Here is a 27,347-nt window from a genome sequence, read left to right on the forward strand (position 1 = left end):
CTCTGCCATCTCCCCCCCCCCCCCCCCCCCCCTTCCTTGCATCGCTTTTCCTATACAAGTTCAGTTGTCAGTCAGCGCACTGTGTGTCGTCTAGACCTTTAGACAACTAGAATCTACCAGTCGAGACGCCCGACGCAGGCGCTTCTCTGCTGCGCTTATGTAGGTGTTTTCTAACATTTCACGCTGGGCGTAGTACGTCTAGGACCGCAGCGTCCTGCGCTCAACGCGGTTTAACGGTACCCGCGGCCAAACATTGTTAGACAACTTCCCAAAGAGCAATACGAGTTATTCCGCAGATATAGCTTTCTAAATCTTTCACGGGGAATTCAACAAAACACTAAAAAATTTATTTTGCATTTTCGCTTGCGGTTTACTTGTTCTTGGCGATGTGCTTCCCGCGTTTCTTTCCTGGGAGACTCCATTTGATCTGGCTTTTTTGTTGAACGAAAAGAAGGAGAGGTGTATCTCACAGGCGCACATGTGAGATGCACTTTATTTCATTCCGCTTTTCAGGTTTACGCGCCTCTAAGGCAACCACTGGACGTTCTTCCCGTCTGTACTAGTACAGATGCCCCTCCCCCCCCCCCCCCCCCTACACAATTAAAAAAAATATCCTTGGGTCGCCCCCTTCCACCCCCCCCCCCCACACACACACGAGAAACCATCCTGGCTACGTGCCTGCCTCAAGTACGAATTATCCGACGACTTGGCACTGGCGTGAGTCAGCTGTATCACGCCTGCAAAAGCGACCACTGCTGCGCCGCGTACTCCAGTGGCTGCTGCATACGTGTCGTACCTGATAGTAGACCAAGTTGGGCGTGTTCCTGTCAGGAGTCCATGTGAAGTTCGATGGATCGCCGGGTTTGCACTCCTCTGTGAGCTTTTCTTTGTACTCCTTCCCTGTCTTGGCCTTGTCGAACTTGATCCCTTCCTTGTAAGTGCACAGCCGTCCCACTCCGCCTGCGCCGAGGTGCAAGTGGAAGGCACATACTAAGATTGCCTCAGAGGTTGGAGGAAGCCAAATGCTGGCGTTGCCTGTTTATTTTGTCTTTTCTTTGAAATGGTGGGTTAGGTACGCAAAGAATTGTGGACGCTATATGCGCAAACACCACAGGAGACACAGGCTGGACAGCGCTTGCGATGGTCGCTCTTATAGGGTGGTGAATTCTCACCTTTTGTTAAGTCAACCTGGCCGTTAGAGTCGAGAACGACCCCTGCGTACAGCATGTTGCCCTGCGGAGAAAAAAAACAGCGAACCTCATCACATCGCCTTTATAAAAATAGTCTACAGTCTTTCTATCTACTTCTTATAAGCGCTGTAGTTTTCCTATATATATTTCCTTTTGTCTATTCATATAGTCTATAGCCTAACACCAATCTGTGACGTAAGCAAGATTCAGTGGAGCTGCTTGCGCCGGCTGGGACGACTGGGGTAAAACTTGGGGTGAAAAGTAGACTTAGCGCCCATAGACATACGCGGAAGCAGAAGCTTTGAAAAGCAGTTTTCTTTTTATTGCTTAGTGCTTCTATGATGTCGTCCCTTCGTGAAGAACAACCAAGTTCAGCCTAGAACAGATTCTGGAAGTATGAAGCGTCATTTCGAGGGCGATGTATTTTGAAGCGAAAAGCTTCACTACGCTAGTCAACACCGCGCTTCGCGCGAGCCGGCGTATGTCGGAGAACGAGTGACGTCAAACACGGCGCAGGTGGCCGCCGCCGACTCCGTCGACTGACCTTTCTCCGCTGTCTCTCTCTCTCTCGCTCCCTAGCCACAACTGCGCATGCGCCACTAGTACCACCGAGCCACAGGTGTTCCGCCGCTGCGCAGCGCCCCGCCTTTCTTCAAAATCCAACTTCCAATTTTCAGTTTTCTCTTTCTTCTTTCCCTCCCTCCTTTATCCCTTCCTTTACGGCGCGGTTCGGGTTTCCACCGATATATGTGAGACGGTTGCTGTGCCATTTCCTTTCCTCAAAAACCAAACAAAACAAGTGAGCCGACGGCGTCATAGAGTTCATTGGCGTTGACAACTTTGCAAACTCACTTCATTTTCATGAAAGGAAAGGCGCACAGCCGGCTCCGTGGGTCAGTGGAGACCTCAATCTCGCTTTTCGCTTTGTATATCCTGGATTGGCTGGGCTAATCCATATTATTTTTTAACACCACTTTATGTACGAGTGGGGGCGATTACCGGCTGGGGGCACGAGACAGGAGCGCGGCCCATGGACACAAATGTAAGGAAAACTTCGACAAATGTTTAAGGCGAAAGCCTTTAATGGCTCATCGTTGGCCGTCCGTCCGCCCGCGAAATCTGTCACACTAGGACGTCATCATTGGCATAACTGCTATAATCCATATACTCTTAGTAATTGCTATGTAATGGGTGATAATTAGTCGTTAATTAGTAAATAGATACGTAAATAAAATAAAAATAAATAAATGAAAAGCTTAAGAAACGAAAATAAAAACAAACAGCTAAATCAAAATGAAAAAGAAATAAAAATAATAAAAAGCTAAGATTAAAAAATATGTTGGCTAAACAAAACTGTAAAAAACAAAACGATAATTTCAAAATAATAAACATTAAAAGAAGCCAAAGTGGGCGCAGAAAGGCTTTTAACTCGACAGCATTAAGGAACTCGAGTCGAAGAAAAGCTGGTGTCGTCGGCGTCGGCCGTGAGCGAAAAATCCCTCCTCCTCCTCCCAATGTACACCACTGCCCCAACAGATAGCGCGCGACGGCAGCGCAAGGAAAGGAAGGGATAATAATAATAATAATTGGTTTTGGGGGAAAGGAAATGGCGCAGTATCTGTCTCATATATCGTTGGACACCTGAACCGCGCCGTAAGGGAAGGGTAAAGGAGGGGGTGAAAGAAGAAAGGAAGAGAGAGGTGCCGTATTGGAGGGCTCCGGAATAATTTCGACCACCTGGGGATCTTTAACGTGCACTGACATCGCACAGCACACGGGCGCCTTAGCGTTTTTCCTCCATAAAAACGCAGCCGCCGCGGTCGGGTTCGAACCCGGAAACTCCGGATCAGTCGTCGAGCGCCCTAACCACTGAGCCACCGCGGCGGGGCAAAGGAAGGGATGCCAGTCACATATTTCGGTGGAAAACCCGGACCGCGCCGCAAGGGAAAGAAAATAAAATGAAAATTGGTTTTAAGGAAAGGAAGTCAGGCCTGCCTCACATCTCTCTGTGGACACGCTAGCCGCGCCGTAAGTATAGGAAAATAAAATGAAAATTGATTTTAAGGAATGGAAGTGGCGCATCTGACATATCTCTCGTTCGGGCGCAGTGGGGCCGTGCGGGCATGCAGTAATCACGCGGTGAGCGGCGAACAACGCAGCGCACATCCAAAGCGCGTTGACCACGAAGCTTCCGGCTTGCTGCCCGTTCGTTCGGCGCGGAAACTATGCTGGCGTTCGTGGCATCGGGTTTGTCGAGAACGATGTGCCGACGAACTACAACTTGAGTCCCGCGCGTTTCGGCAAGGCGCCTGGCAGCGCTTCTACGTGGTTTGCCGCTCCGCGCGTCCATTACACCATACACCGTAGCCGTAGTAGCAGAGCGATTTGTCTAACGGGCAAGGCGTCGTGCCGAACGGGCGATGGTGTTCCGTGGACTCCCTGGCAGTGCTGCAACACGCTGTCACGTTCCACTCAAAGGCGAAGCTTAAGCGTCCTCCAATTTTTGTTACGCGCTAGAGATCGCTAAAGTGCCCCCTGAGTTTTTTTTCGCGTTTCACAGAGCGCCCATGGAGGCGGCTGTTTGTCGCCACTTGGCGAGTGCTTTGAAAAAGAGCGTGACGAAATATGCTACGCCATTTTGAACCTGTCTTGTTAAAACGCCACGATAAAGGTTGAACCACAATGCAGCGTTTCTTCGGCGTCGCGTCAGCGTCTCGCCTACAGGCGCTGTCGCTCGGCGCCTGCTGTAGAGGGCGACCAAGCACATGAGGGCATTAGAACTGGCGCCTCCAGGCGGAGATGTGGAGAGATAGAGGATAAAGCAGATCAATTATCCCCTCTCCGTAGGTAACCGTCCTCTTCAGCGGTGAGGGCGACCATTGCAAGGGGATTAGGTGGCTAAGAGTCATCCGCTGCTGCCGTCGCAGAGGCGCGGATTAATACGGAAGTCGCCGCCAGTGCGCGGATATAGTCAGTAGCCCCCAACAACCCCCACATACGAGGTATTTTAGGCGTCGCCTTGCCAGATATCTGTGTCTCCTTGCGTCACCTCGCTCCAAGCGTCGGTGTTTCGCCTCCCGCGACGCCAGCAGCCGAGGCGCGTACGCGACGTCTAAGAAACGCTGCCTTTTGGCTAGGCGTTCAATTTGTCACGTGAAGCCGGACATGCCTTCAAAAGGCGCTATGTTCGTTGGGCGTTTCCCCGAATCGTGCAAGCTTCTCGTGTATTCTCTGACATTTCTGCCGCACACACTGTGTACCCCCACAAATACGGCTGAGTTCAAACGACATCAAGGTCTACATAAAAGATAGCCCTGAAACAGCATGATAAACGAACCAGAACCTGTAGGAAAAATTAATGCAGATTAGCTCAGCTAATCCAGGATATACAAAGCGAAAGGTGTCAGCGTTCACTGTGTTCATTGGCGTTGACAATGTTCGAACCCGACCACGACGGCCATGTTTCGATGGAGGAAAAACGCTAAGGCGCCCGTGTGCTGTGCGATGTCAGTGCATTAAAGATCCCCAGGTGGTCGAAATTATTCCGGAGCCCTCCACTACGGCACCTCTTTCTTCCTTTCTTCTTTCACTCCCTCCTTATCCCTTCCCTTACGGCGCGGTTCAGGTGTCCAACGATATATGAGACAGATACTGCGCCATTTCCTTTCCCCCAAAACCAATTATTATTATCATTATTATTTCTCTTTCCCTCCCTCCTTTATCCCTTCCTTTACGGCGCGGTTCGGGTGTCCACCGAGGTATGTGAGACGGTTACTGTGCCATTTCCTTTCCTCAAAAACCAAAAGAAAATAAGTGAGCCGACGTTGTTCATAGAGTTCATTGGGGTTGTCAACTTTGCGAAGGCCGTTCATTTTCATGAAAGGAAAGGCGCACAACCGGCTCCGTGGGTCAGTGGAGACCTCAATCTCGCTTTCGCTTTGTATATATTGGATTAGCTGGGCTAATCCACATTCATTTTTCGGGTAATTCTGTCTAGGCTGTATAGTTTGAACGACTCTGTTAGTGAGGAAATGCAGCGCACGCAGCAGCATGTCGGACTGCACGAGAAGCTTGCGCGATTCGGGGAAACACGCAGCCGGTATACAGCACCTCTTGAAGCGGAAAGCTTCACTACGCTAGGTAAAGCAGTCGTCGCGTAGGCCGAAGAATGACCTTGAACGACCTTCAGCTCGACCACGTTAGCCGTATATGACAATATGTGGTACAGTTATGGTGTCGAACCCCTGACCCCTGACCTTGATCCACGATCTTTAGTTGACCATTGATTTCTGACCTCTTAAACTTTGACTTCTTACATTAGATGACCTTTGGATTGACCTTTGACCTTAAGAACATCCGATGGGGGTGTCGTAAGACCACGTGATACCACGTCATAGCCACGTGGCCGTGAGGATATATATATAGAGCAGTTGTCGCGAGCCTGTAGCGGAGCTGCCATGGACGAGCGTCAGACGCTTATCAAGCGTGCTTGGTTTTAGCTGAATTCCAGGGTTAGCTAAGTTAAGGCACTGCCATTTCTTGGGGGATATGTCCCGCCCCGTAATTACCCGTATTCGTACGTATAACGTGGTGCTAAAAATGCATCGCATTAGATATGACGCTTCATACTTTCAGAGTGTTCTAAAGGATGAACTTGGTTGTTCTTCACAAAGTGGACATTATAGGTGCACTGTGAAATAGGAAAACTGCTGTTTTTAAAGCTTTTTCTTCCATGTATTCCTAAGGGCGCTAAGCCTACTTTTCACCCCCGGGTGAATCGGACTGCCCTGAACTCCCTCTTTGTAAACATGGCGTTGGTATAGAGACACTCTATTTACAAAAGTCTATGAAAGTGTACGGTCATATATAGGTATATCGCTGGTGAACGCTCTGAAGGTTCGCTTACACGCAAAAACATGAATACCCCGACAGCAGCAGGTTGGACAGCCGTCGCCGCAGCGCAGTTGGTAGAGCACCGCACGCGAAATTGAGAGGTCGTGGGTTCGGACCCCACCGGCGGCATGGTTGTTTTTCTTCTGCTTTATATTTAATCCCATTTAATTATATATATATATATATATATATATATATATATATATATATATATATATATATATATATATATATATATATATATATATATAAACTTATTTGGTTGCTAGAGGCAAAAATTCAAAGTGAAAACGCTTCATTTAGCCATAGATTTATTTTGAGTCGACGTTTCGGACAGAGCCTGTCCGTTCTCATATATATATATATATATATATATATATATATATATATATATATATATATATATATATATATATATATATATATATATATATATATATATATATATATAACATATTATAGGTCTTGCCTATAGACAGGCTGTAAAAACGTCCGTGGAAAGTCTATAGACTGTCTAAAAAAATTTGTATGGGCAAAATGTGAACACAGTGTAAACAGAGGGCCATGCAGCCACATGTTATCAAAACCCGCCCGCAGGCCACTCACCTTCTTGCCTAGCGAGGCGGGATCTTCTTTTGACGCACCACCCTTGCTGCTGTCGGTGATGTAAAAAGGGTGGTACTCGGCGGGCCTCGTCTCATCGGAGCCGGTTTCCACAATGAACGTGTACGACTTCCCCCTCTCCACGTGCAGCACGGGGATCAGCTCCTTGTTTATCCAAAAGGCTAGGCCCCAGCCGGCCCCACCTGCACACCGCGTTAAAGGGACCATGAAGCGTTGTGAAGGCTGCCGACAAAATAATGCTCACAGCGTTCATCATGAACTAATCACGCGTGCAACCTGTACATATTTATTATTGTGTAAATTGTTTTTGTGTCTATTACCTCTCCCCCTATCCTTTCTACCTGTACCCTCTCGTCTTTCATTTCTCCATTCTGCCTGCTATTCTTGATTTCCGCTGCCCCAGCTCAGGTGCTTCTTTATCGATGGCGGATGCCGGGGCTGGCAAAAATCTTATCCTTCCTTTTTATCATTATTTTAATAAACCACTTACTACTACTCCGCATAGAACGAGTCTTTCTAACTAAGCGAGTCTTTCGGACTAAGCCTGCGATTTGCTATTAAAGGGAGACCGAGGACAAATTGAAGTTCGCCTGTATCAATATAGATTACAACTTGCTATAGCGGTTATACTGAATATGGTGCTTTTATAACCGGAAAAGGTTGGAATAGAATATGAAATTAGGCGTCACCATAGCTGGCCATACTCGCAGGCAAACTGGGGTGCATTCGAAACAAGAATGAGCTTGTATGAAGGTAAAAGGGAGTGAACTGTCCTCTAGCACGCTCCCTTTTAAGGGCAGGATATTCTAAAAGCACAGAATAGTAATGGTTGGTAACAAAACACAGCGAAGTTCTAGAAGTCTCGATAATTTTACCCGCGTTTTTATGTCCCCTACTTGCTGACCTCAAGACCTCCGGTGCCGCGTTTGAAAGACTCCTGATGATGATGATGGATTTTTATTGCGCAAGGGCATTTGTGGCCTAAGAGCACCACGCCACAAGGTATTTTTCTTCTACTCAGGGTGGGTTCATTAAGACCCTCCTCCCATGCTAACTGCATCAAGTAAATAATTTTTGCTATGGGAATATGCCTCAGTTGTCAAGAGTAAGCATTTCGCATATTTAGTGATAAAAATCTACCACGGAACTTGGGCAGCATAGCCAGCCCCTAAATAGGAGGTCACTATAGAGGACAGCTATACTCCCTTTCACCTCCCGTACAGGCTTTCTCGCGTTTAAAGTGTGCGTCAAGAGAGATTTTTTATGCGCTGATTCATTAACCTAAGCTATACCGCCATCCACTTCCAAACGATGTTAAGCTAGTCCTTTTTCATATTGACGTCACCAGTCTGAATCCAGCATCGAGAAAAATTATCAAATTCAATTTTCTCGCCAATAAGTGCTTTTTTTGTACGGATTAGCACCAACATAGCCAAAAGTATATAGCCCTATAATCGAGCAACCAAACTTGAATGGCGCTTGTCTTCGGTGATAGTTTTTAAAAAGAACTGTTATGCGGTGGTGTTTCGCCGCGTAGTGACGGCTTTTAGAACTATATTTCTTGCGCCTTGACATCATGGACATCGCTGATGTATCGCTGAGCGTAACACACCTGGCGGCTCGAAAGGAATAGGGCCATTGCCGGTATATTCATTTTTTATTGCGCGCTTGTCGCGAATGGCTCACAGAGCGCTCGTGAAAAATGCATGCTTCGCCAAGGGGTACGGCCTGTGTAACCCTTCCCAAATGGTTCCTATACACACGTCCTGCGAACACCAAGAAATTTCGCACCCATAAGAATGCAAATCAGCTTGTCGCCAGACGAACACCCATTGCCACCTATGGGGTGCTAAAAAAGGGCGCATTAAGGAAGGGTGCACCGTAATGGTTGCACCCTACTGTTTTTCCATAACACCTCTACGAATGCACGTTGGAATGGGTGAATCAAAAGCCCTGGAATGATGCGCACTCCCTAAACTTTCATGTGATGCACCCTTCCTGAAGGGTGCCGATCTATGCACCATTTCACAGCAGCCAGTAGGTGATAATGAAAGTTGATGTGAATAATGAATGACAAGGCGACTGAGGCCGAGCACAAGGCAGACAACACAAGTGTCGCGCACTTCGCTCTTACAAAATGTTGCCGCGTCAACAGGTCCAAATTCAAGCCGTCTTGCAGCTAAGGGCCGTTGTACGATCGTTTCGGAGCGCCTTCCGCCTCGTCCGTTTCGCGAGCGGAGCTGGCGGATCCGCCTCGTTCGGCGAACGGATGGAAAGTTGGTGAACTTCAACTTTCTGGCGGACGAGCGCATCCGGCCGGGGACCGGATTGCAGCTATTGGCTGCTTTTCCCGTGACGTCAGTGACGTCCGAGCCCCTCCTCCCTCCGCCTCGGTTCTGCCCTGCCGGGGCAAGATGGCCATCCGTCGACTGAACTGGGGAGCGCGGCCTGGGCAGTGGCAGCGATGTCGCGAAGCATATTATATTGTACACATCTTGATATTACCAGTGTTCAGAGCGACTACAAACTTCGCCGCGTTCAGCAGTGGCGAGCGATAGTTCCACTAGTTGAATTCTGTAATCATCTACGTTGACGGAGTTGACAGAGCGCCTCTTCAAACCGATGCAAACCTGTGCAGTGGCGGTGTCACGAAGTGTTTATTTCGAGCTGTTTTTGGTTTTTGCATGCGTTTGTAATTCCTGCTGCGGCTCTGCAAACCGACGCAAGACCTGTGCAATGGCGGTGTCACGAAGTGTTTATTTCGAGCTGTTTGTGGTTGTGGCAAGCGTTTTGAATTTCTGCTGCGAGTTATTTTCCTGTGCGTGCGCAAGTTTCACAGCATAGCGACAAGTGTCCGCGTAGTGAAAGTGATTATGGTCGGTGCGAGTGCTTTCCCGTCAAGTCAGCGATATGTTCATCTGCGAAAAACTCGCGACGCCCGCCGTTTTTTGAATGTTGAAATGAACTTGGAGCTGTGCAGCTGGTCGCTTCCGTTGCGATGGCTGCAGTGATCGTGACCGAGGCGAGCCCACGACGTTGTTTCTGCTACATAACAAACTGCTGCGTGTGCGACTTGACACGATCTTGGCTGCACGGCCGTCGCAGTGTTTTCTGCTGCGACAACAGCAGCGTCGCCAGTCTTGTGCGTCTTGGTGCACGATACAGTGGTACGTTTTATGATCATGGGTGCGCAGGTTGAGACAGTGTGCCAGCGGAATTATGTAGCCTGTGTGAAAAAAATCGGTGCGCAGTGCAAATGTCAGTTCGGGGGCACCGTCATTTTGTATGTGTGTGTGTGTGTGCCACACGTCAAACAAAGGTACCAAAGTGAATTAAGCTGTCTCTATGCTTTTGTTGGAGGCCTGTTTGCCAACATTTTGTCAGTGCCGAGCAGTTGTTGAGCAGCAGCGCTTAATGCTATCAGCTGCATTAGTTTATTTGATGAGGCATTATCGAAGCCTTCAAGAGATGTAATCCATGCACATTTGCATGTTCATATGCTGCCTTCATTTGTTTGTGACTGCCTATGAACACGATTATTTGCCTGCAGGGCGGGGGAGCGCAGTGTGCAGGGATATCGGGGTTTGGAGAGGGGGGCAGGAAAGGAGGCAAGGGAGAAGGTAGTCGGGCGCATACCGATCTGCCCCTTGGGATGCGGGAGCCCGTTTCGGCGCGTGGAGCGATGCTGGCGGTGCGCTCGCGCCGGCTAGGTTGCCACCAGCCGGAGAAGGCTATTGGACAGACGGATATGCCCGGCGCGCCAATCGGCATGCTGGGACCATCCGCCTCGCTCGCAAGCGCCAAAGTGATCGTACAACACCTTTCCGCCTCACGTCCGCCTGGCGGCCGAAAACTGGCGGACCGCTCCCGAAACGGACGAGGCGGAAGGCGCTCCGAAACGATCGTACAACGGCCCTAAGACGTTAGTATTACAAACGAGAGCCGAAAGCTACAGGATGTGACCTTATTTCTAGTTGCACTTACCGGTGATCCTCTCGTAGCCGTGCCTGCCCGCTGTAGGCCCTATGCGAACACGGAAGGTGTCGACATTCTCCTTCTTGAAGATGTCGCGGCCGCCCACTTCCTTCATGTCCACGTTGTCGGGCAGTTTTGGCTCGCGGCTGAACGGCGGACAGTTGCGCGCCGCCGGCCTGCTAAACGTCAGCAGGACTGGTTCTGCGCAGGCGGCAAACGGCCGCTGCATCATGCGGGTCTGAAGCGCAGCAAAGTTCTTTCTGCACTTTGAAGGGCAAGTTCATTCGCTGTTGATGCGGACAATAGAAAAAGTCAAACACAGAAAAAAAAAACCTGCACGCTCCAAAGGCATTCCACCCGCTTGTAGCAGCATACAGTGGAACCTCGTTAATTCTAACTTGCTTAATGCGAACGCTGCTCAATCTGGAACCCGCCGCGGTGGCTCAGTGGTTAGAGCGCTCGGCTACTGATCCGGAGTTCCCGGGTTCGAACCAGAACGCGGAGGCCGCGTTTCGAAGGAGGCGAAACGCTAAGGCGCCTGTGTGCTGTGCTATGTCAGTGCACGTTAAAGATCCCCAGGTGGTCGAAATTATTCCGGAGCCCTCCACTACGGCACCGTATAGCCGTCTTTTCTTCCTTTCTTCTTTCACTCCCTCCTTCATTCCTTCCCTTACGGTGCGGCTCAGGTGTCCGCCGAGATATCTAAGACAATTACTGCGCCTTTTCCTTCCCTCAAAATCCGTTTCCAATTTCAAATCCGGAACTTGAAATCATCGATTTACTTTCTGTTCAAGTTCACTTGGGCTAGCGAAAAAAAACTAAAGTTTTCCAACGACTGCGTTGTCCATCCACTAACGTGCGAATAAGCAATCTAGCTGCTACAGCGTCCACCGCCAAAATCGGAGAAGCGGATACTTTTTCCTGCCGCCGCAACCCAAACTGCGCCACTTGTGGTTTCTCGTTACACTATATATACGTTGTTGAATTGAAATTTTTTGCGTATCGACAGTGGTTCAAACTTCTATTTTACAACGGCTCCTCCTTAAAGGAATTCAAGCACCTAACATAAGTAGCATGATTTCTTCTTTGCAATGATACATAAGACATGAGAATAGATGGATCACCACCTGATATTAACCTGCGGCAGCTAAACAGGCTAAATTGATTTCTTCTTTTATGCTGCTTTGGTTTCATCAAACGAACAACAGCTGTGCCGTCGAAGGTGGCTTTAGGTTACGTGGGGCATGAAAAAAACTGCAATATAATCGCTGATAAGTGAAATAAATTCACAATATCAATTATGCCAGTCCGATGCGAGAGCTGGAAGGACAATAAACCACGTGTCAGCGGTTATATTGCAGCTTATTTTTATGCCTCGCACTGAATAAAGCATCTCTGGTGTCCCTGTCATCTTTCGTTTGTTGAAACCGAAACTATCACACCATTTACCAGACTCATTTTGAACACTTGACCCGCGTAATGGGACGTCCTGAATATGTAAGCACCAGAGAACCTAAACCAAGCGCTTCGCAAAGCAAGCGCATCTGGACGTCCACCCAGTCTTTGTTCGAGAGTTAAATGGCACGCTGGCGAGGCTTCCTTTCTGTTTCTCTCTTTATTTCACATTATTTCTTTCGTTTCTTTTAATCAGCGCCATGGTTCATCGTCTCGCAGCCGACGAAGAAAAACTAGCGACGAACTCCTCGGAACGCATGACGTGTCCCTCCAGCAGACATATTTGCACAGTCCGAACTTGAAACTAAAAACACTGGCAGTGCCAAGTTGTGGAATCCGGCACTGATCTCGCGGCTCTGCCGAATTGAATTTTCAAGCCATACTCACGCCTGGTGACCACCATGGTGTGGTACAGCACCAAGGTCGGCTGGTTCAGGTTTACCGGACCCTGGGCCGCTACGACGGCTATTTCGCCTGAAGCCGGGATGTCCTTGTCCCTGTTGTCACCTGCGCAGTAGCAGTTTAAGGAGCTTTAGCTAGGGCGTACGCGTACCAGCACCTCCGTAATAACGTCATACCGCGGATGCACTCATGTCAAACCCGTACCAAGGATGACCCTGAAAGAGGTCCCTATACAAATGAAACCGACGGATGTCCTCCCGCTGTAATGAGTACGATGATGAGACGCACAGTCTTTGACAAAAATGTACAGCCCAAGGGGATCGCTTCCAAGCCTTGTAGCGGGGCTCTCAGGCACATATGATAGTCCTAAGATTGGGAGGGTTGAGAACTTAGGTTTCTCCAGCTTTCGTGAGTTTAGGGTCCCTGAGTATGAAAGAAGAGCCGCGCGGCAGGGCTCACAAGCAGACCCCTTGGACTGTATACTTTTGAGAAAGACTGCACCTGGATCCAAGAAGAGTCAGATTTGAAAGTTTTGAATGCAATAACATTAGAGTTGCCATAGCAAAAGCCAGCCGATGTCCGAGACGAAACTCGCCGATTGGTCGAGAGAGGTCGAAAGAACTTGTGATGTATCACACCCTGCCCATCGGGTTGTGAGTAACCTACAAAATATGTGATATATGCAAATGCCGGCACAGCCACAGCATAGCGGATACCTGCTACTGCAGCTAGCAGTCCGAGCCCAAGCAGCACTGGTAATCGGCCCAATATTGGAAATTGTTGGCAAAGGCTGGAACAATACTGGACCAGTGTAAAACCATCCATTTGCAATATTGGCCCGTTACCTGTGCTGCGGCAGATGGCTCTCACCGCTATATGGACAAAATTCAAAGGTGCATTTCCAGCTGTATTTTTTTCTCTCTTAATTTTTGGGCACTGCGGCCTCAGCAAAATCTTGTTTGCACGATTTATGAAGTAGACTATAATACTTGGCTCGCGCGGCATCATACGTAGAGGCCAAGTAGTACCATGACCAATGCCGACGAGCCATCAAAATTGCTGCGAGAATATTGACCACGGTATGCGGGGATGTATGCAATTTCGGCGGCCAGTCGCAACAGGCAGGACAATGTTGAACAACATATGCCAGGATATACACATTTCTTACAAGCGATCGTTACTGGTGGGACAATATTGACCAACACATCACAAGATGTGAGCTACACTGGCTATCCGTCGCCACCGGTGGGGCAACATCGGGCAGCCAGGACCAGTTTGTATACATTGTTGGGAAGCCATCCCAACTTCCAGGGCAATATTGACCAACCTGTACCATAAAAATTGGCATGACAACATCGACCAACGACTGCCATGATGCATACCACTGGCTAACTATCGCAACTGCCCGGACGATATTCGCCATCGAATGCCAAGTAGTACGCGATATTGGCGGGCCATTGCTTCTGGCTGGCTATCGTAGATTGTTGTTCACCAGGGTATGCCAATGTTGGGGAATAAAGAGCCTAGCCGGGCCATTAAAGGACGTGTTCTCGAATCGAATCGCCATTATTGGTCACGCATTCGCAAGAACGGGCCACCGTAGGACCACGGATCGCCAACGTGTTTACAATATCGGGCCGATGGCATGTGCTGCCTGGGGAATTGTCAATTATTATGCGGCTTTTGTTTCTTCTGTTCGCTTCTGTGGTGACGCAGCGCTGTGGTCATTTCTTCTGGTGTGCTTATGTTCCCAGTTTTGATCAATATGCTGGGCAATCCTCCGTTTTTTGCTCGTTACGGTTACGGCTGTTGCCTTTCAGTTTTTCTACATCTTTCCAGAACACTACGGGGCATCCTGGGGTACCAGGACATCATTACAGAAATGAAAGCGACAACGGAAATGCCTCGACCAAAGATGTATACAATTCGAGGAATGTTTGCCTTTCAGGCAAATACGCTGGGATAATCAATCATTCCCGAGGGAAAAAAAGAAGATGGCAAAAAAAACTTGCTACCTGCGTATTCAGTTGAAACTCGGAGCAATGACTTCTGTTTATCTCTGCTGCGTATACAAAGGTGGGGAAATGAGGTGCTCGTTATGACACACATCTATTTATTTATTTTAGTACTTCACAGGTTGCACACTTAGAACATTGTTGGCTTGAAGGGGTTTAGTACACAGTTTAGAGCACACTGCACGTCGGTACTATAAGTAACGTAAGATAAGCTGAGCACCAGGCTAGGGATAAGCTTGTGCCTATTAGAAAACCGCTGGGTACCCTGTGGGCACCCGGCGGCACTGCGGACTGAACACCCCACCCCGTCCAGCATGCGAGGTGGAAGCAGGCTCCCGTTATAGAGGACATTTTTTCTTAAATGGGGAAGTTTTTTCCGGAGACACTTTTTCCAGAATCCATTTTCTGAGTGTACCCTGTCCGGACGAGCAATCAACACGCAGCACTAGCACAAAATCTGCTGCTTCCGCCTCTTCTACCGCTTCGGCCAAGGCCACGAACACCCGACAGTCTCTGCATATAACCTGCATTTTCGTTGCCGTCTTATCACCACTCGATTACTGCTACCACAAAATGCTCAGAATATGTATAGGTTAAAACCTTACGCGCCAACACGTGTTTCGATGAATTCTGCTACCTGCAAAGTAGTAACTAGCTTTCTGTAATAACTAACACACAAACAAAATGACTATCACACGAACGTGCGCAACACCTCTGACCCCTACCCCACCCAAACCTACACCTGGATACAACTAACTGCTTAATATTAAAGGAAAGTATTCATCTATTTGACGCCGTCATGTTGCTCCTGCTGTCGTCAGTCCGTTTGCTAACCGGCCGCCACGTGCAATCCTCAGAGCGCCGAAACACGCGTCCGAACATCACGGCTGTCACCTGTTCACCAGATTCTTCGCCAGCGCCACCCTAGAGATTGCAAACTTTACTGTGAATTATGAGCGTATTAAGCTTGTCTCGAATACTTTATAATTCCTCCCAAAAGTTGTTAACGTGTTCTCTGAGCACATGGTACAGTGAACATCATAGAGCCATAGGTCATAACCTTCTGTTCTTCTGCTGTGTATTTCACGTTTCATAATTTTTCCTTAATTTTATGAAAGTTGTCTTGCCACATGTTTACACTTCACCCACCCCCGGCCCATTATACGGCCCTAGTTGCGGTGTAGTTATCTCCTCAATAAATAAATAATCCAAGAATGACTATTCGGGTCGGCCTCAGCACTTTCTAGAAATTTCTGATGGACAATGTAGGTTAGTAGTTATCTAATGACTACATCTTAGCCATGAGAGAAATTATGTTCACGGCAAGAGAACACTGTTCCGAACAACTGGTAGTTGGCTTTATCCGTGGAACAACCTGTGCGCACAGAGAGAGAGAGGAGCAAGCTTGTTATACCGGTCTGTAACTTGCGCTCGTAGACGACCGTCACCACTCCGTCAGTGTAGGTCGACTTCTTGAGCGTCAGATCATCCTTGCCGCCAATTTCCTTGTCCGTGCACACGCCATCGGTACCAGAGCACTGCACAAAACCGTACCACACCACTCGTATGTACGCTTAAGAACTGGCGCTCTATCAGATAGAGTATACTGTACTCTCTATAGCAGCAGTTTACGCCGTTCAGATTGCCTAAGGAGCGAAGAGTACAACTGCCAATGCACTCTCTCTACAACCAGATGGAGTTGGAAAATGTTCATTTTCTTCGTTTGTGTAATTCAAGCGGAGCTATGCATGGTCACCAGTGACCCGAATCTCACGCAAACCAGGTGTGTGTCGTTGATTCCACTGAACGTAAATGAAGGGACCTCCTTTTGGGCGGCAGGGAGCGATGTGTTTGAGCAAAGGTTCTTAATAAGTGCCCTTAAGTGAGGGCATCGCTTCAGTTCGCAAGTATGAAAACAGACAGTCGTGAAACTGACGTAATTTCTTCGAGACAATTATAGCTCTTTCATTCTGTGAAAATACTTTATGAGCTCCGGAGGACATTCGCACATTTCAAATCATTTCATTTCATTTATATCATGTTCTGAAGGATTTGAGGAAGTGCGAGGAAAAATTCTGAGGGCACTTAAGTCAGCTTACATGCAGGAATGCGAAAGCATGGAACATTCTAGAACAAGATTTTTTTTTCACGACGGCAGTAGACGCAGTTTTTTATATTTAATTTTGATTTGTTTTTATTTTTCATTTTCCTATCTTTGATTGTTTGTTTTTGTTTATATTTTTGTTTTATTCTTATTTTCATTTTCCCATTTCATCATCATCATCATCATTTATCATCATCATCATCATTTATCATCACCATCATCATTTATTGTCCCTTAAAGGCCCCTGTCGGGGTATTACATAAGGGGGGAGCGTATACAAGGTTGATGTGGAAAAACAAAGGTCACAAAAATATAACAATGCAATATAGGAACATAAAGAGAAGCAAGGAACGCGAATAGTTAGAACGGTGCATGTAAAAAATGCCTTTAGGCCACAAGCACCACACACGTCGGCGAGAGGTTAGGGAAAAAAAACAAAAAAACATGTCAACCCAGGTGATCTAACAACATCGCCTTAAACCTTGTCGCATCGTGCACATTTGTTAGTGAGTCGGGCAGAAGGTTCCATTCTTCAATTGCGGTCGGAAAGAAGGACTTGTTGAAAGCATTGGTGGAGCCATGAAGTCGTTGGACGCTATTTGAATTAAAAAGGCGGCGCGATGTACGAAAGGGAGGAGATATGAGGGAACCACGGAGATAGAGGAAATTGAAGTATAACTTATGGAACAAGCAAAGGCGCGCAACTTTTCGTCTGAGAGCTAAGGAAGTGAGGTCAAGTGATGATTTAATGGAATTCAATTGTTACTCATTTTTAGTGTTTTTTGCTTTTATTCTGTTTTATTTTTCATTTTATTGATGACGCCATTGGATTCAGAGGTGAGGCGGACACTTCGTGCGGACTCATGAGGCAAGTAACGCTTTCGCCTTATAAAGTGTCTTAGGGGCAGCTTGACAAGCTCACACCCCAACTACACAAGGACAAAACAGCGACCTTCCGAGGAAAAACACTTCGCATAACGGAGCGACACTTCGGTTCAAGCAAAACACTTCTGTCAGGTGTCCGCCGAGATATGAGACAGATACTGTGCTATTTTCTTTCCCCAACAACCAATTTCAGTTTGATTTCATCTCCGTAAACTTCCGCGGTTCGCTGCGAGACATCCGTCTGGATGCTTCCCATTGCAGTGCTATTATACGGTGCCAATGCTCGAAGAGAGCGCTAGTGAAGCTACACGTCACTTTTAATGCAAAAAAATGACTGGCGGTTTAGCATTGCTCAACACGAAATATTGTGCGAATGCATAGTTTTCTGCAGGTGGACACCACCACCGCGTATCTGAAAGCGCGATTGAGATGTCCACTGACCCTGGGAGCCAGCTATGCGCGTCTTCGACATTTTCATCGTCAATGCCAAATTGCACAATGTACGCCGGTTTCATTTTCATGGTCCACCCGCGGCGGTGGCTCCGTGGTTAGGGCGCTTGGATAATGATCCGGAGTACCCGGGTTCGAACCCGACCGCGGCGGCAGCGTTTCGATGTAGGCGAAACGCAAAAAACGCACCCGTGTTCTGTGCGATGTCAGGTGGTCGAAATTATTCCGGAGCCCTTCGCTACCGCACCTCTTTCTTCCTTTCTTCTTTCACTCCCTCCTTTATCACTTACCTTACGGCGCGGTTCAGGTGTCCGCCGATATGAGAGACAGTCACTGCGCCACTTCCTTTCCTCAAAAACCTTAACTGGCAGGTAACACGCGCGCACTAACAGCTTCTCAAGCATGTATGCAACAAGGAAGCCGCCGCATTCGAGTTTTCTCTGCACCTTTTGTGCCGCAAGTTTTACTCTACTGCTGGCTTATGCTAACTTGAGTTCAATTATTGATTCTTGTTGACAGCGCGTTAAAGCACAGGGACAGAAGAAACACAGAGGACGACGTCACAGGCGCTGATGTGACGCCTGTGACGTCGTCCTCTGTGTTTCTTCTGTCCCTGTGCTTTAACGCGCTGTCAACAAGAATGGATCATTACCAACTAGCCCGGCAATTTGTCCTATTCAATTATTGAGTCGACGGAGTAGCGGACAAGAACTCAGTAGTCGCCAACGCCACCACTTCGCCGTTGGCGGCGCACATCGGCGAAGGCAGACGTGGGACGGGGCCCTTTTCACTCGGCCGCTAAAAGGATACCACTCCCATGACGTACGAATAATGTGCTTCGAAGTGTATATGCTTTAATAACACAGCACGAGACAACCGATTTCGGCTTGCTCGTCTATCTCAAGACGGAGGCAACGAACAAACCCAAGCTCACTAAGCTCAGGACATAGTAGTAGCGCTAAATAGCAGGGACGAAAAGAAAAAAATACAACACAAGCGCTAGTACACTAGCGCTTGTAGTGTCATCTCTCCTTTCGTCCCTGTTACTTAGCGCTACTACTGTGTCCTCTCTATCTAAACACCAACTAGCCCAGCTTTCTGCCTTAGATCGCTAGGCTCACGAACGATATATGTGTTGAAGACGTCCGAAAAGAAAGAAATGAAAATGAGTTTGGCTAAACGAAGAAATAAAAAATTCCGAGCGACCACCAACCGCGGATTGTTTGCAAGCACCTCAACACAGCCAACAACGATGAGCAGACGACGAGGGGAAGGTATGCCATTGTGACATCAGAGATCGGAGGTTTCTAGACCAGCTTGCTGTTTTCAAAAGAAACGGAAAAATGTCATTTTAAAAATACCTACCGTACTGAATGAACTCAAATTTCGAGCTGTTTAAGTTGGAACTATGGGGAATAAAATGCTGCAAGTGGTTTGTGCTCAGATATTGGCTGTCATGGCCCCTTTAACATGTAGGAGAGCGCGAGAGAAGCCGCCTTGTTTCCGTTCTGTTTGTTTGGCAGGCAACCTAAACGTCCGCATAAGCAACAATGGCGTAAGTACATTACCAGCAGTTACTTACCGAGCCAGACTGAGATACCTGTAGCCCCCAAAAAATTCCCTTTTTTGCAAGCGTATTCTTAAATTCCCTCAAATCTCGTGAAGATTCCATTTGGATCTAATCTAAGACGGGATTTTCCTGAAAAATATTGCTCTGCGATTACGCTTTCTCGCAAATGCGCTTGACCGGCTCAGCATTGCATGCACCTCTTTTCACCCATTGCGCCAACCTGGGCGCAAGTATTTCAACTAATCACACGCGTGAATAGTCACGCAATCTGCGAGTATACAAACCTTTTCTTTCGCCTGCGCTGACGTGCTTTTCCTTCTGCTCCTTGTTCTTCAGGGCGCTTTCACTGCATGTCACCCCGCCTTGCTCCTTGCAGATTCCCTCATTCTCTTACAGGATGAGCCCGTGACGTCCCACGAAACATTTTAGAGGGGCAGAGGCACAAATATTTGAGTGTCCGTTTTTTTTTCCTTGTAAGAATCCTACGGGCTGAGTAATCACAAAAATGAGCTCGAGTAACAATGAGCGTTAATAATTATCTGCAAACAATTTTGTACCGGCAGTTACGGTCTCGATCGGCACCAGCGCTGAGGTTAGCGTACCTTGACGTCACGGACGACCAGCCAACATGGACTACCACATTCCTAATGACGTCGGTATCGCCGGCAAGCGCTTCATGCGAAGAAACACTGGATTCGATGACTTCAGCGTATTTGGGACAAGTGCACCGTGACGTCACTTTAAGTGGGTTGAAATGCCGACCGGCACCTCTGACAATCTTCAAAACCATGCGAAATTATGTTCCAACCAACGCTTGCGACTAAAACTTGCTAGACGGCAAGTTTCGCCCACGAAACAAATCATGTCGTTTATTTGCGCCCGAAATTTCGTGTCTACCTATTTTCGCCTCTTGTAACTTCCTCCTCTGAAGCGCTTTCTCTTTCTCAGTGCCCTCCTCATTTGACCTTTCCTCCTCATCCTCCTACAGGTAATGACAATAACGAAAGCCGGAAAAAAAAATCGCTGGGGTTTAACCTGGCTTTAGCCTAGTTATACGAGCAAAAGCTCGGTTAAGCATGGCCTCCACTGTCTCAAATCAAATGTCAAGGTCAGGTACCCAATGGTAACAGTCATATGATCACGTGGTCATATTACCACAGCTTGGGACATACCAGCACATTCAACGGTCACGGTCAACGGTCAAGGTCAATGGTCAAGGTAAAAGGTCAAGGTCAGGTACCCAACGGCCATAGTCGTATAGTCACGTGGTCATACTGCCATAGCTTCGGCCACACCACCATGCAGTTCCTTGTGAGGCGTTGAAGGTCGCTGTTCCGTCCACATCGAAATCGGAAGTTGTACGCCGTGGAGTAGATCTCCTGTTGTAAAAGGGGAACATTCCTTGAATGGGACACCAACCGTCGAGCTGAGTGAGCGCGCGAGCTAAGAGAAAGCGCTTCAGCGAGCCGAACCGTTCCCGTGGCTCTCAACGGCCACTCGCAGGTGGCGCGACAGGTATCTACACACCGCGATTCCAGCCTTATTCCGATGGGCGGGTTGTATTGCGCCGCTGAAGAAGGCAGATGCGTAACACGTGCCAACCTGAGACTTTGCCGTGATGTAGTGGTCGAGGACGGACACCTTGCTGTTCTTCGGGTCGATGAAGACCACGGCCACGTCGGCGCCCTCCATCGCGCTCCGGTCCGGTTTTCCGCTGATTCCAAACGCAGTCCACATGCCGGGCACTGCGCCAGACAAGGCACGCCAGCTCCGCGTGACGGAAAACAACGAAACTACACACGGAATGCGAATGTTTTAATGAGGTAGCATTAGAAATCTCGTCGCGTAAAAAAGCAGGTGTCGTGCATCGGCTGTCATACAATTCGGAAAGAAGCCTTGCGCTGTGATTCGTCATAAAATTCGCTGATTGGTCGAGACGGTTATGACGTCATCGGGTCACGTGACGCTCAACCTGCACACTAGCTAGCTTCCTCCCCGCCCCCTCTCTCTGCATGCAAAGCCGCATACAGCAGCCTCACTACGGGGGGAAAAAAAACGAGGAGTTGCGGTCTGGTATAAAATTCGCTGATTGTGAAGCTATCGCACCCCCGAAGCGCAATGTAATTAAGAGTCCCTGTAGTTTTTTTTGCTACGAAACGTGAGACGCAGTAACTGCCTCACTCCGCTTGGACGCTTGAACTGCGCCGTGAGGGTATAGGACGATGGAGGATCTCCCGGGTAAAAGAAGGCAGGAACTGGCATATTGCACAGCCCTCGGGGGTGCGATATGTCAGTTCGCCTTCGCCTTGGCTGCAGCTGGAGTCTATGATTTCCAGTGAAACAGCGCAACGGCACAAGGCCAGAGGACAAGAAAGGACGATACACAGCGCTGACTAACAACAGAATGTTTTATTCAGTGAGCCATGCTTATAAAGGCGCTAGGGACACTGAAAAAACAGAAAAACAGAAAAAAACACACACACAGAACCATGACAGGTATCCCTCCAACCAGGCACGTATATGATAACACAAGGCTAACACGTGTGCAAAAATTCATGTTCTTTCTGCAAGATAGCGACAGAAGGGGTGCTTACGCACCTCTGACCCATCTTCAAGATCACAGACGCTTCGATAAGTTCTCTAGTCAGCTGATCTTTGTGTCAGCTGACTAGAGAACTTATCGAAGCGTCTGTGATCTTGAAGATGGGTCAGAGGTGCGTAAGCACCCCTTCTGTCGCTATCTTGCAGAAAGAACATGAATTTTTGCACACACGTGTTAGCCTTGTGTTATCATATACGTGCCTGGTTGGAGGGATATCTGTCACGGTTCTGTGTGTGTTTTTTTCTGTTTTTCTGTTTTTTCAGTGTCCCTAGCGCCTTTATAAGCATGGCTCACTGAATAAAACATTCTGTTGTTAGTCAGCGCTGTGTATCGTCCTTTCTTGTCCTCTGGCCTTGTGCCGTTGCGCTGTTTCACTGGAAATCATGTCAGACCAACGTGCCCATCAGTTATTGTTGGAGTCTATGGCTGAAGCTCCTACTTGAAAACCGTCACGATGAGGCATGTAGAGCCGTCGCAAGTAACGTGTGCGAAATGAACGCAATAAAAAAAAATGCTTTCACGATGGAAGCATCCGCGTTTTGCCGTAGCTTTGGTGCCACTCTGGCGAGTTTGTTTTCGTTTCCTTGTCTTACAGTCACGACCGTTTTAAAAACGTGCGCTGATTTGTACACACGACGACTTCAGAACAAAAGTTAAGGCGCTTTTGAGACCCTAAAAATTGTGTTCATCCACGATCTTGGTAAGTGAGGACTCTATATACATCCAAATATAGTCAAGGTTAGTCTGGTTGCCTGGCTAGTTGTTGTCACGTGGTTTGTCACGTGTTGGTCACGTGGCCAGTCACGTGGTTGGTCACGTGGTGCGGTGCGACCACGGTGGGAATGCGAGCACGGCGCAACTGCGAGTTCGTGGCCAATGTAGATTTCGCTACAAAATATGAAATTTTTATCATTGCACACTGTGGAAAGTCATTCGTGACTGGAGGGAATGAATAAATATTCCGGGGCGTTGTGGGATTTCGATACTGTTTAGGAGCACCAGCAGAAAATACGGACTGTATTGCATGCTCTACGCGTTGTCCCGTGCCGCACGCACGCATGAAGTGGCAGTTAAGGCCTTATGTTTGTTAATGTCATTATTTTCGGAATTGGTGCTACACGTCCATATTTAATGCCATTATACGAAAGTCACGATGAAGATGCGTATCCAAGGAAGTCAAAATTTTACCGGAACATAAACAGTGCTAACGATCACAATATCTCGGCACAGTCGTTCAAATGTAATGTAAAATTATTTTGAAGAAACTGCCGCTGTTTTTGCTTGACAGATCGAAAAAGTAGCCGTAAACTCGCCTGTCAGCACACAAGCTGAGAGTATCTGTCCGAAGTGCTGGTAAAAGCAGCGCCCTTCGCATCAAAAATGCAGTAAAGATGCCTGATCTGAATGAAAGTTAAGAATAAGCCATTTGCTACTGGAGATAGAAAGTTGTTAATAACAAAGTTGCATGCGTGTAGAAGGGGGGCGAGAGTGTACATTGCTCGGGCGCATGAGTTGTGGCGAACTCAGTAGGTCGCGAATGGCAGTCAGGGTAATGCTGGCTAAATACCGCTGCACACGCTCGTATCACGCCAAAGAGGTTAGAGATGCAAGACCAACGCATTTGAGAATTTTTATTCCCGCGCACCGTTTCCGAATGGAACGCACTGCCCGCCAATAGTGGTGATTGCCCAACAGTTTCGTCATTCATCTGCGCACTTGATTATAAACCATGACTCCGGCCTCTCCCCCGCCGAACCGTTCCGATAGAAGCAGTTTTCTGTTTCTACTTCAGTGCCTGATATCTTGTTTTGCTTTTTTTTTGCTGTTTTAAATGCCCACTCTTCCCTAAGGCCAGGTAACAAGACTGGCATTACTTGTAAAATAAATAAATATCGGCGTGTGGCACCGCGCGAATGCAATTGAAACTAAAGGTATAGTAAGCAATTAATGGCATTAAATTTGTCCGTGTGGCACGGCTATTAGACCCATCAGCTGCTGTTTCATTATGCACGATATTGTACGAAGCGCACCACCGGTGCGCTCAACACTTATAAAAATTTTTAGACAGTCTATAGACTGTTCATAGACTTTTGTCTATAAAGTCTATAGACTCTCTATGAACAAACCCTAGAGAACAGTCTACAGGCGATACAAATCCTATAGACAGCCTCCAGACAATCTATGGATTTATGGCCATACAATTTTAGTAGACTTGTCTAGACAGCTTATATACTATGAATAGACAAAAACAAATATCTATAGCAAGGCAGTGGAGTCTATAAGAAGCCCATAGACTTTCTATAGGCCATTTTTGTAAGGGTTAACACACGCGTGGCACCGATGCGGAACCGCTGCACACACTCTCGTGTGACGTCAGAGACGCAATGACGAGCCGGACTCACTCGCATCAGCCTTCAGCTCGATGGTGATGGTGTCTCCTTTGATAGCCCAAGCCACTTGTATTTTATCTGGGACGATGGTCTCGCAGTTGTCCAGGGTGGCCTGGTGTACCATCCTCCTGCTTTTTTTCGGCTGGCATGCATGGCGAAGAAAGGAGGAAAAGACTGAAACACAAGCATGCGCTACGGCTTTTAATTGTTCACAAAACCCGCACGCACACAATCAAACGAAGAACGCGCCTAAATCGCCGAACGGTGCGACTTTTGATGCGTAACATATATCATCAAATCGCATTTTGACTTTCCCTTGTCCGGTCTCACTCTGTCCTTACACTCAGGTGTACAACGGTGCAAAATCCAGTCTATACGGTTGGTATTACCATGCCAAACCGACCATTTTTACAACTCATTCATCCCCGGTATCGGTATAAGTCAGTAAGATGGAGTCATATTCCCGCATCTATTGTGCAAATTTCTGATAATTTTGCGTTCAAGTCTGCATTAATTAACCTGCTGCTGTCATAAACCAAAGAAATTGCATCACTGTCGTTTTTGTTTGTTTCTAGTTCATTTCCTGATCCAGCCAATTTTTTTTAATGGTTGTTCTGCAAGCGCATGTTGCTGCTTTTTGAGCGTCATATCTCGTAAATTTTTTTCATGTTTGCTAAAGTTATTGTTATCCTTTGTATGCTTACCTTTTTTTCATTTTTTATAATGTGCTATTTGCTATTAATTTGAGTTATTGTTTTGATGTAGCCTTTATTTGTGCGCCTCATTTATATTTAGATTTATATGTATATTTACTGTTGTAGTTCTGTGTTTAACTTTCGTATGTAACCCACTCCCCTCTGTAATGCCCTCGAGCCCTGAGGGTAAGGAAATAAATACTCTTGCTTTGCACCTGCACTCACACTGTGCACCTGCACAGTCGCCATTAAATATTGTGAAACGGGCCATTGTCCTTATGGCTAGCTCAGCTCACCACCTGGATAACAGGAGATGTATTAATTAGAAGCGCAGATGACAGCGTCAAATAATACATGAACCCCTATGGAAGCTCCGTTAAGAGGAGCTCAAGGAAATGGTATACCTGAAGCATAAAAGAATACCCTACGGCATGCAGTAGCAGAGCAATAGGCGTAGCCCGGATTAGCCTGTAAGGTTCCGTTTTTGTTGTGTCTGCACACATTGATGTCAATGGCGCCGGGCCTGCCGTGGCAGCCGCGTTTCGCTGGGCTCATGTAATGTCCTTTTTGGACCCTTGAGGAAATAAATAAATAAAAAAGGTGAAACAGAAAAGGTGCCCGAGTGCTGTGCGATGTCAACGTACGTTAAAGATCCTCAGGTGGTCAAAATTATTCCGGAGCCCTCCACTACGGCACCGCCGCGGTGGCTGAGTGGTTATGGCGCTCGGCGGCTGGCCCGAAAGACGCGGGTTCGATCCCGGCCGCGGCGGTCGAATTTCGATGGTGACGAAATTCTAGAGGCCAGTGTACTGTGCGATGCCAGTGCACGTTAAAGAGCCCCAGGTGATCGAAATTTCCGGAGCCCTTCACTACGACGTCCCTCGTAGCCTAAGCCGCTTTGGGACTTCCCATAAACCTAAGCCTAGCATCTTCTTTCTTCTTTCATTGCCACCTTCCTCCCTTCCCTCACGGCGCAGTTGAGGTGTCCACCGAGATGTGTCCACCTACTCGGTTATGGGAAACCTGCCTATGGAACTAATTAAAATAAATTGAATACAGTTGTCACGTGCCCATCAGCTCATTGATCGAGAGATGACAGCCTCCCGAAGAACTATCTGCGCAAAGAATGGAGGGGACACTTAAGTCACGCCTCAAGGGTATGACGTGATAGCATAATGGGTTAACTCCCACATATGCAGAAGGACATTCTCTACTTTACATTCATATATTCTTGGTAGTCCTCATACCACTCCTGGCGCAGTGGTGCAGAGGTTAAGCGATGCGCCACTGCCCTACTATGGCAGGTGCTGCCACTGGTGGTCCGCCCATGTTGCCCTTCCCGAGCGACCAGTCATTAATCTAACTGCCACCTGCCACGTTGGGCAGTTTGCTAAATATCCGGGTGCAGGTTGTGAAGACGTCGCAAGGTCACATGACCTATGCAGGCGGCCCACCTGCCTCCTAGGTTGCTCTCTGGGCACCACCTACCAGAGTCATGCTCGTGATTTTTCGCTCACAGCGTCGATGCCGACAATGCCGACGCCGAATTTTCTGGAGAGCGGGGCCTTTAACGCTATCGCGTTAAAATGAGCCATACGGGAACTCGGGACGTGTAACCTTTCTCTCACAAGCCCTACCGGTGGCTGCGTTTGAAATAGTCACCGGCCAGGGCAGGGGCGCATTGCTTAACCGCTGTGTGCAACTGCGCAAGTAGTAGTATGAGGACTCCCCGATATTGATGAACCTATGAAAGAGAACAGCGCTTAATGGTTTAGGCTGAGCGTCGTTTAAGTATTTCTTCGCCCCCAAACGTCCTGGGGTGGATCATTGCGGGAAAGTACAGCCAGTCCCAAGGGGGAATACCCTCCGGTCCTCACCTTTCTCCTGAGTGACTGGGCGCTGGGAGGCACGTTGAGATTCTTGGGCATCCTTATCTCCATCAGGGGCTCCGTGCAGTTTGCGCAGTACAGCGAGAACCAGTCGATGTCGTCCACGGTGATGCTGCCCGGAAGGGACAGTCGCACGTTTTTGCTGGCGCTCTTCTTCACCTTCCGGATTCTGCGGGAAAAAGACGAAACAGGTGTTTAAAAATCAAGG

The 27,347-nt window shown here is 47.9% G+C and overlaps 2 protein-coding genes across 2 annotated transcripts in view; one reads left to right on the top strand and one right to left on the bottom strand.

The window, feature by feature from the left end:
* Positions 1–27,347, top strand: part of LOC144133501 (kunitz-type serine protease inhibitor dendrotoxin DaE1-like) — a 92,007-nt gene that overhangs the window by 22,513 nt on the left and 42,147 nt on the right. The gene's annotated exons all lie outside the window — the stretch shown is intronic.
* The window catches only part of LOC144133498 (protein Skeletor, isoforms B/C-like), a 38,344-nt gene that overhangs the window by 3,848 nt on the left and 7,149 nt on the right, over positions 1–27,347 (bottom strand). The window contains exons 7-15 of the mRNA XM_077666638.1: positions 27,128–27,308; positions 24,568–24,697; positions 21,166–21,308; positions 15,969–16,092; positions 12,525–12,644; positions 10,692–10,883; positions 6,690–6,889; positions 1,173–1,233; positions 797–960 (exon numbers count right to left, since the gene is read on the bottom strand). Of these exons, the coding sequence (XP_077522764.1) occupies positions 797–960; positions 1,173–1,233; positions 6,690–6,889; positions 10,692–10,883; positions 12,525–12,644; positions 15,969–16,092; positions 21,166–21,308; positions 24,568–24,697; positions 27,128–27,308 (1,315 nt within the window). The remainder of the gene's footprint in view (positions 1–796; positions 961–1,172; positions 1,234–6,689; positions 6,890–10,691; positions 10,884–12,524; positions 12,645–15,968; positions 16,093–21,165; positions 21,309–24,567; positions 24,698–27,127; positions 27,309–27,347) is intronic.

This window comes from Amblyomma americanum, chromosome 5 (assembly GCF_052857255.1).
Source record: "Amblyomma americanum isolate KBUSLIRL-KWMA chromosome 5, ASM5285725v1, whole genome shotgun sequence".
Classification (NCBI taxonomy): domain Eukaryota; kingdom Metazoa; phylum Arthropoda; class Arachnida; order Ixodida; family Ixodidae; genus Amblyomma; species Amblyomma americanum.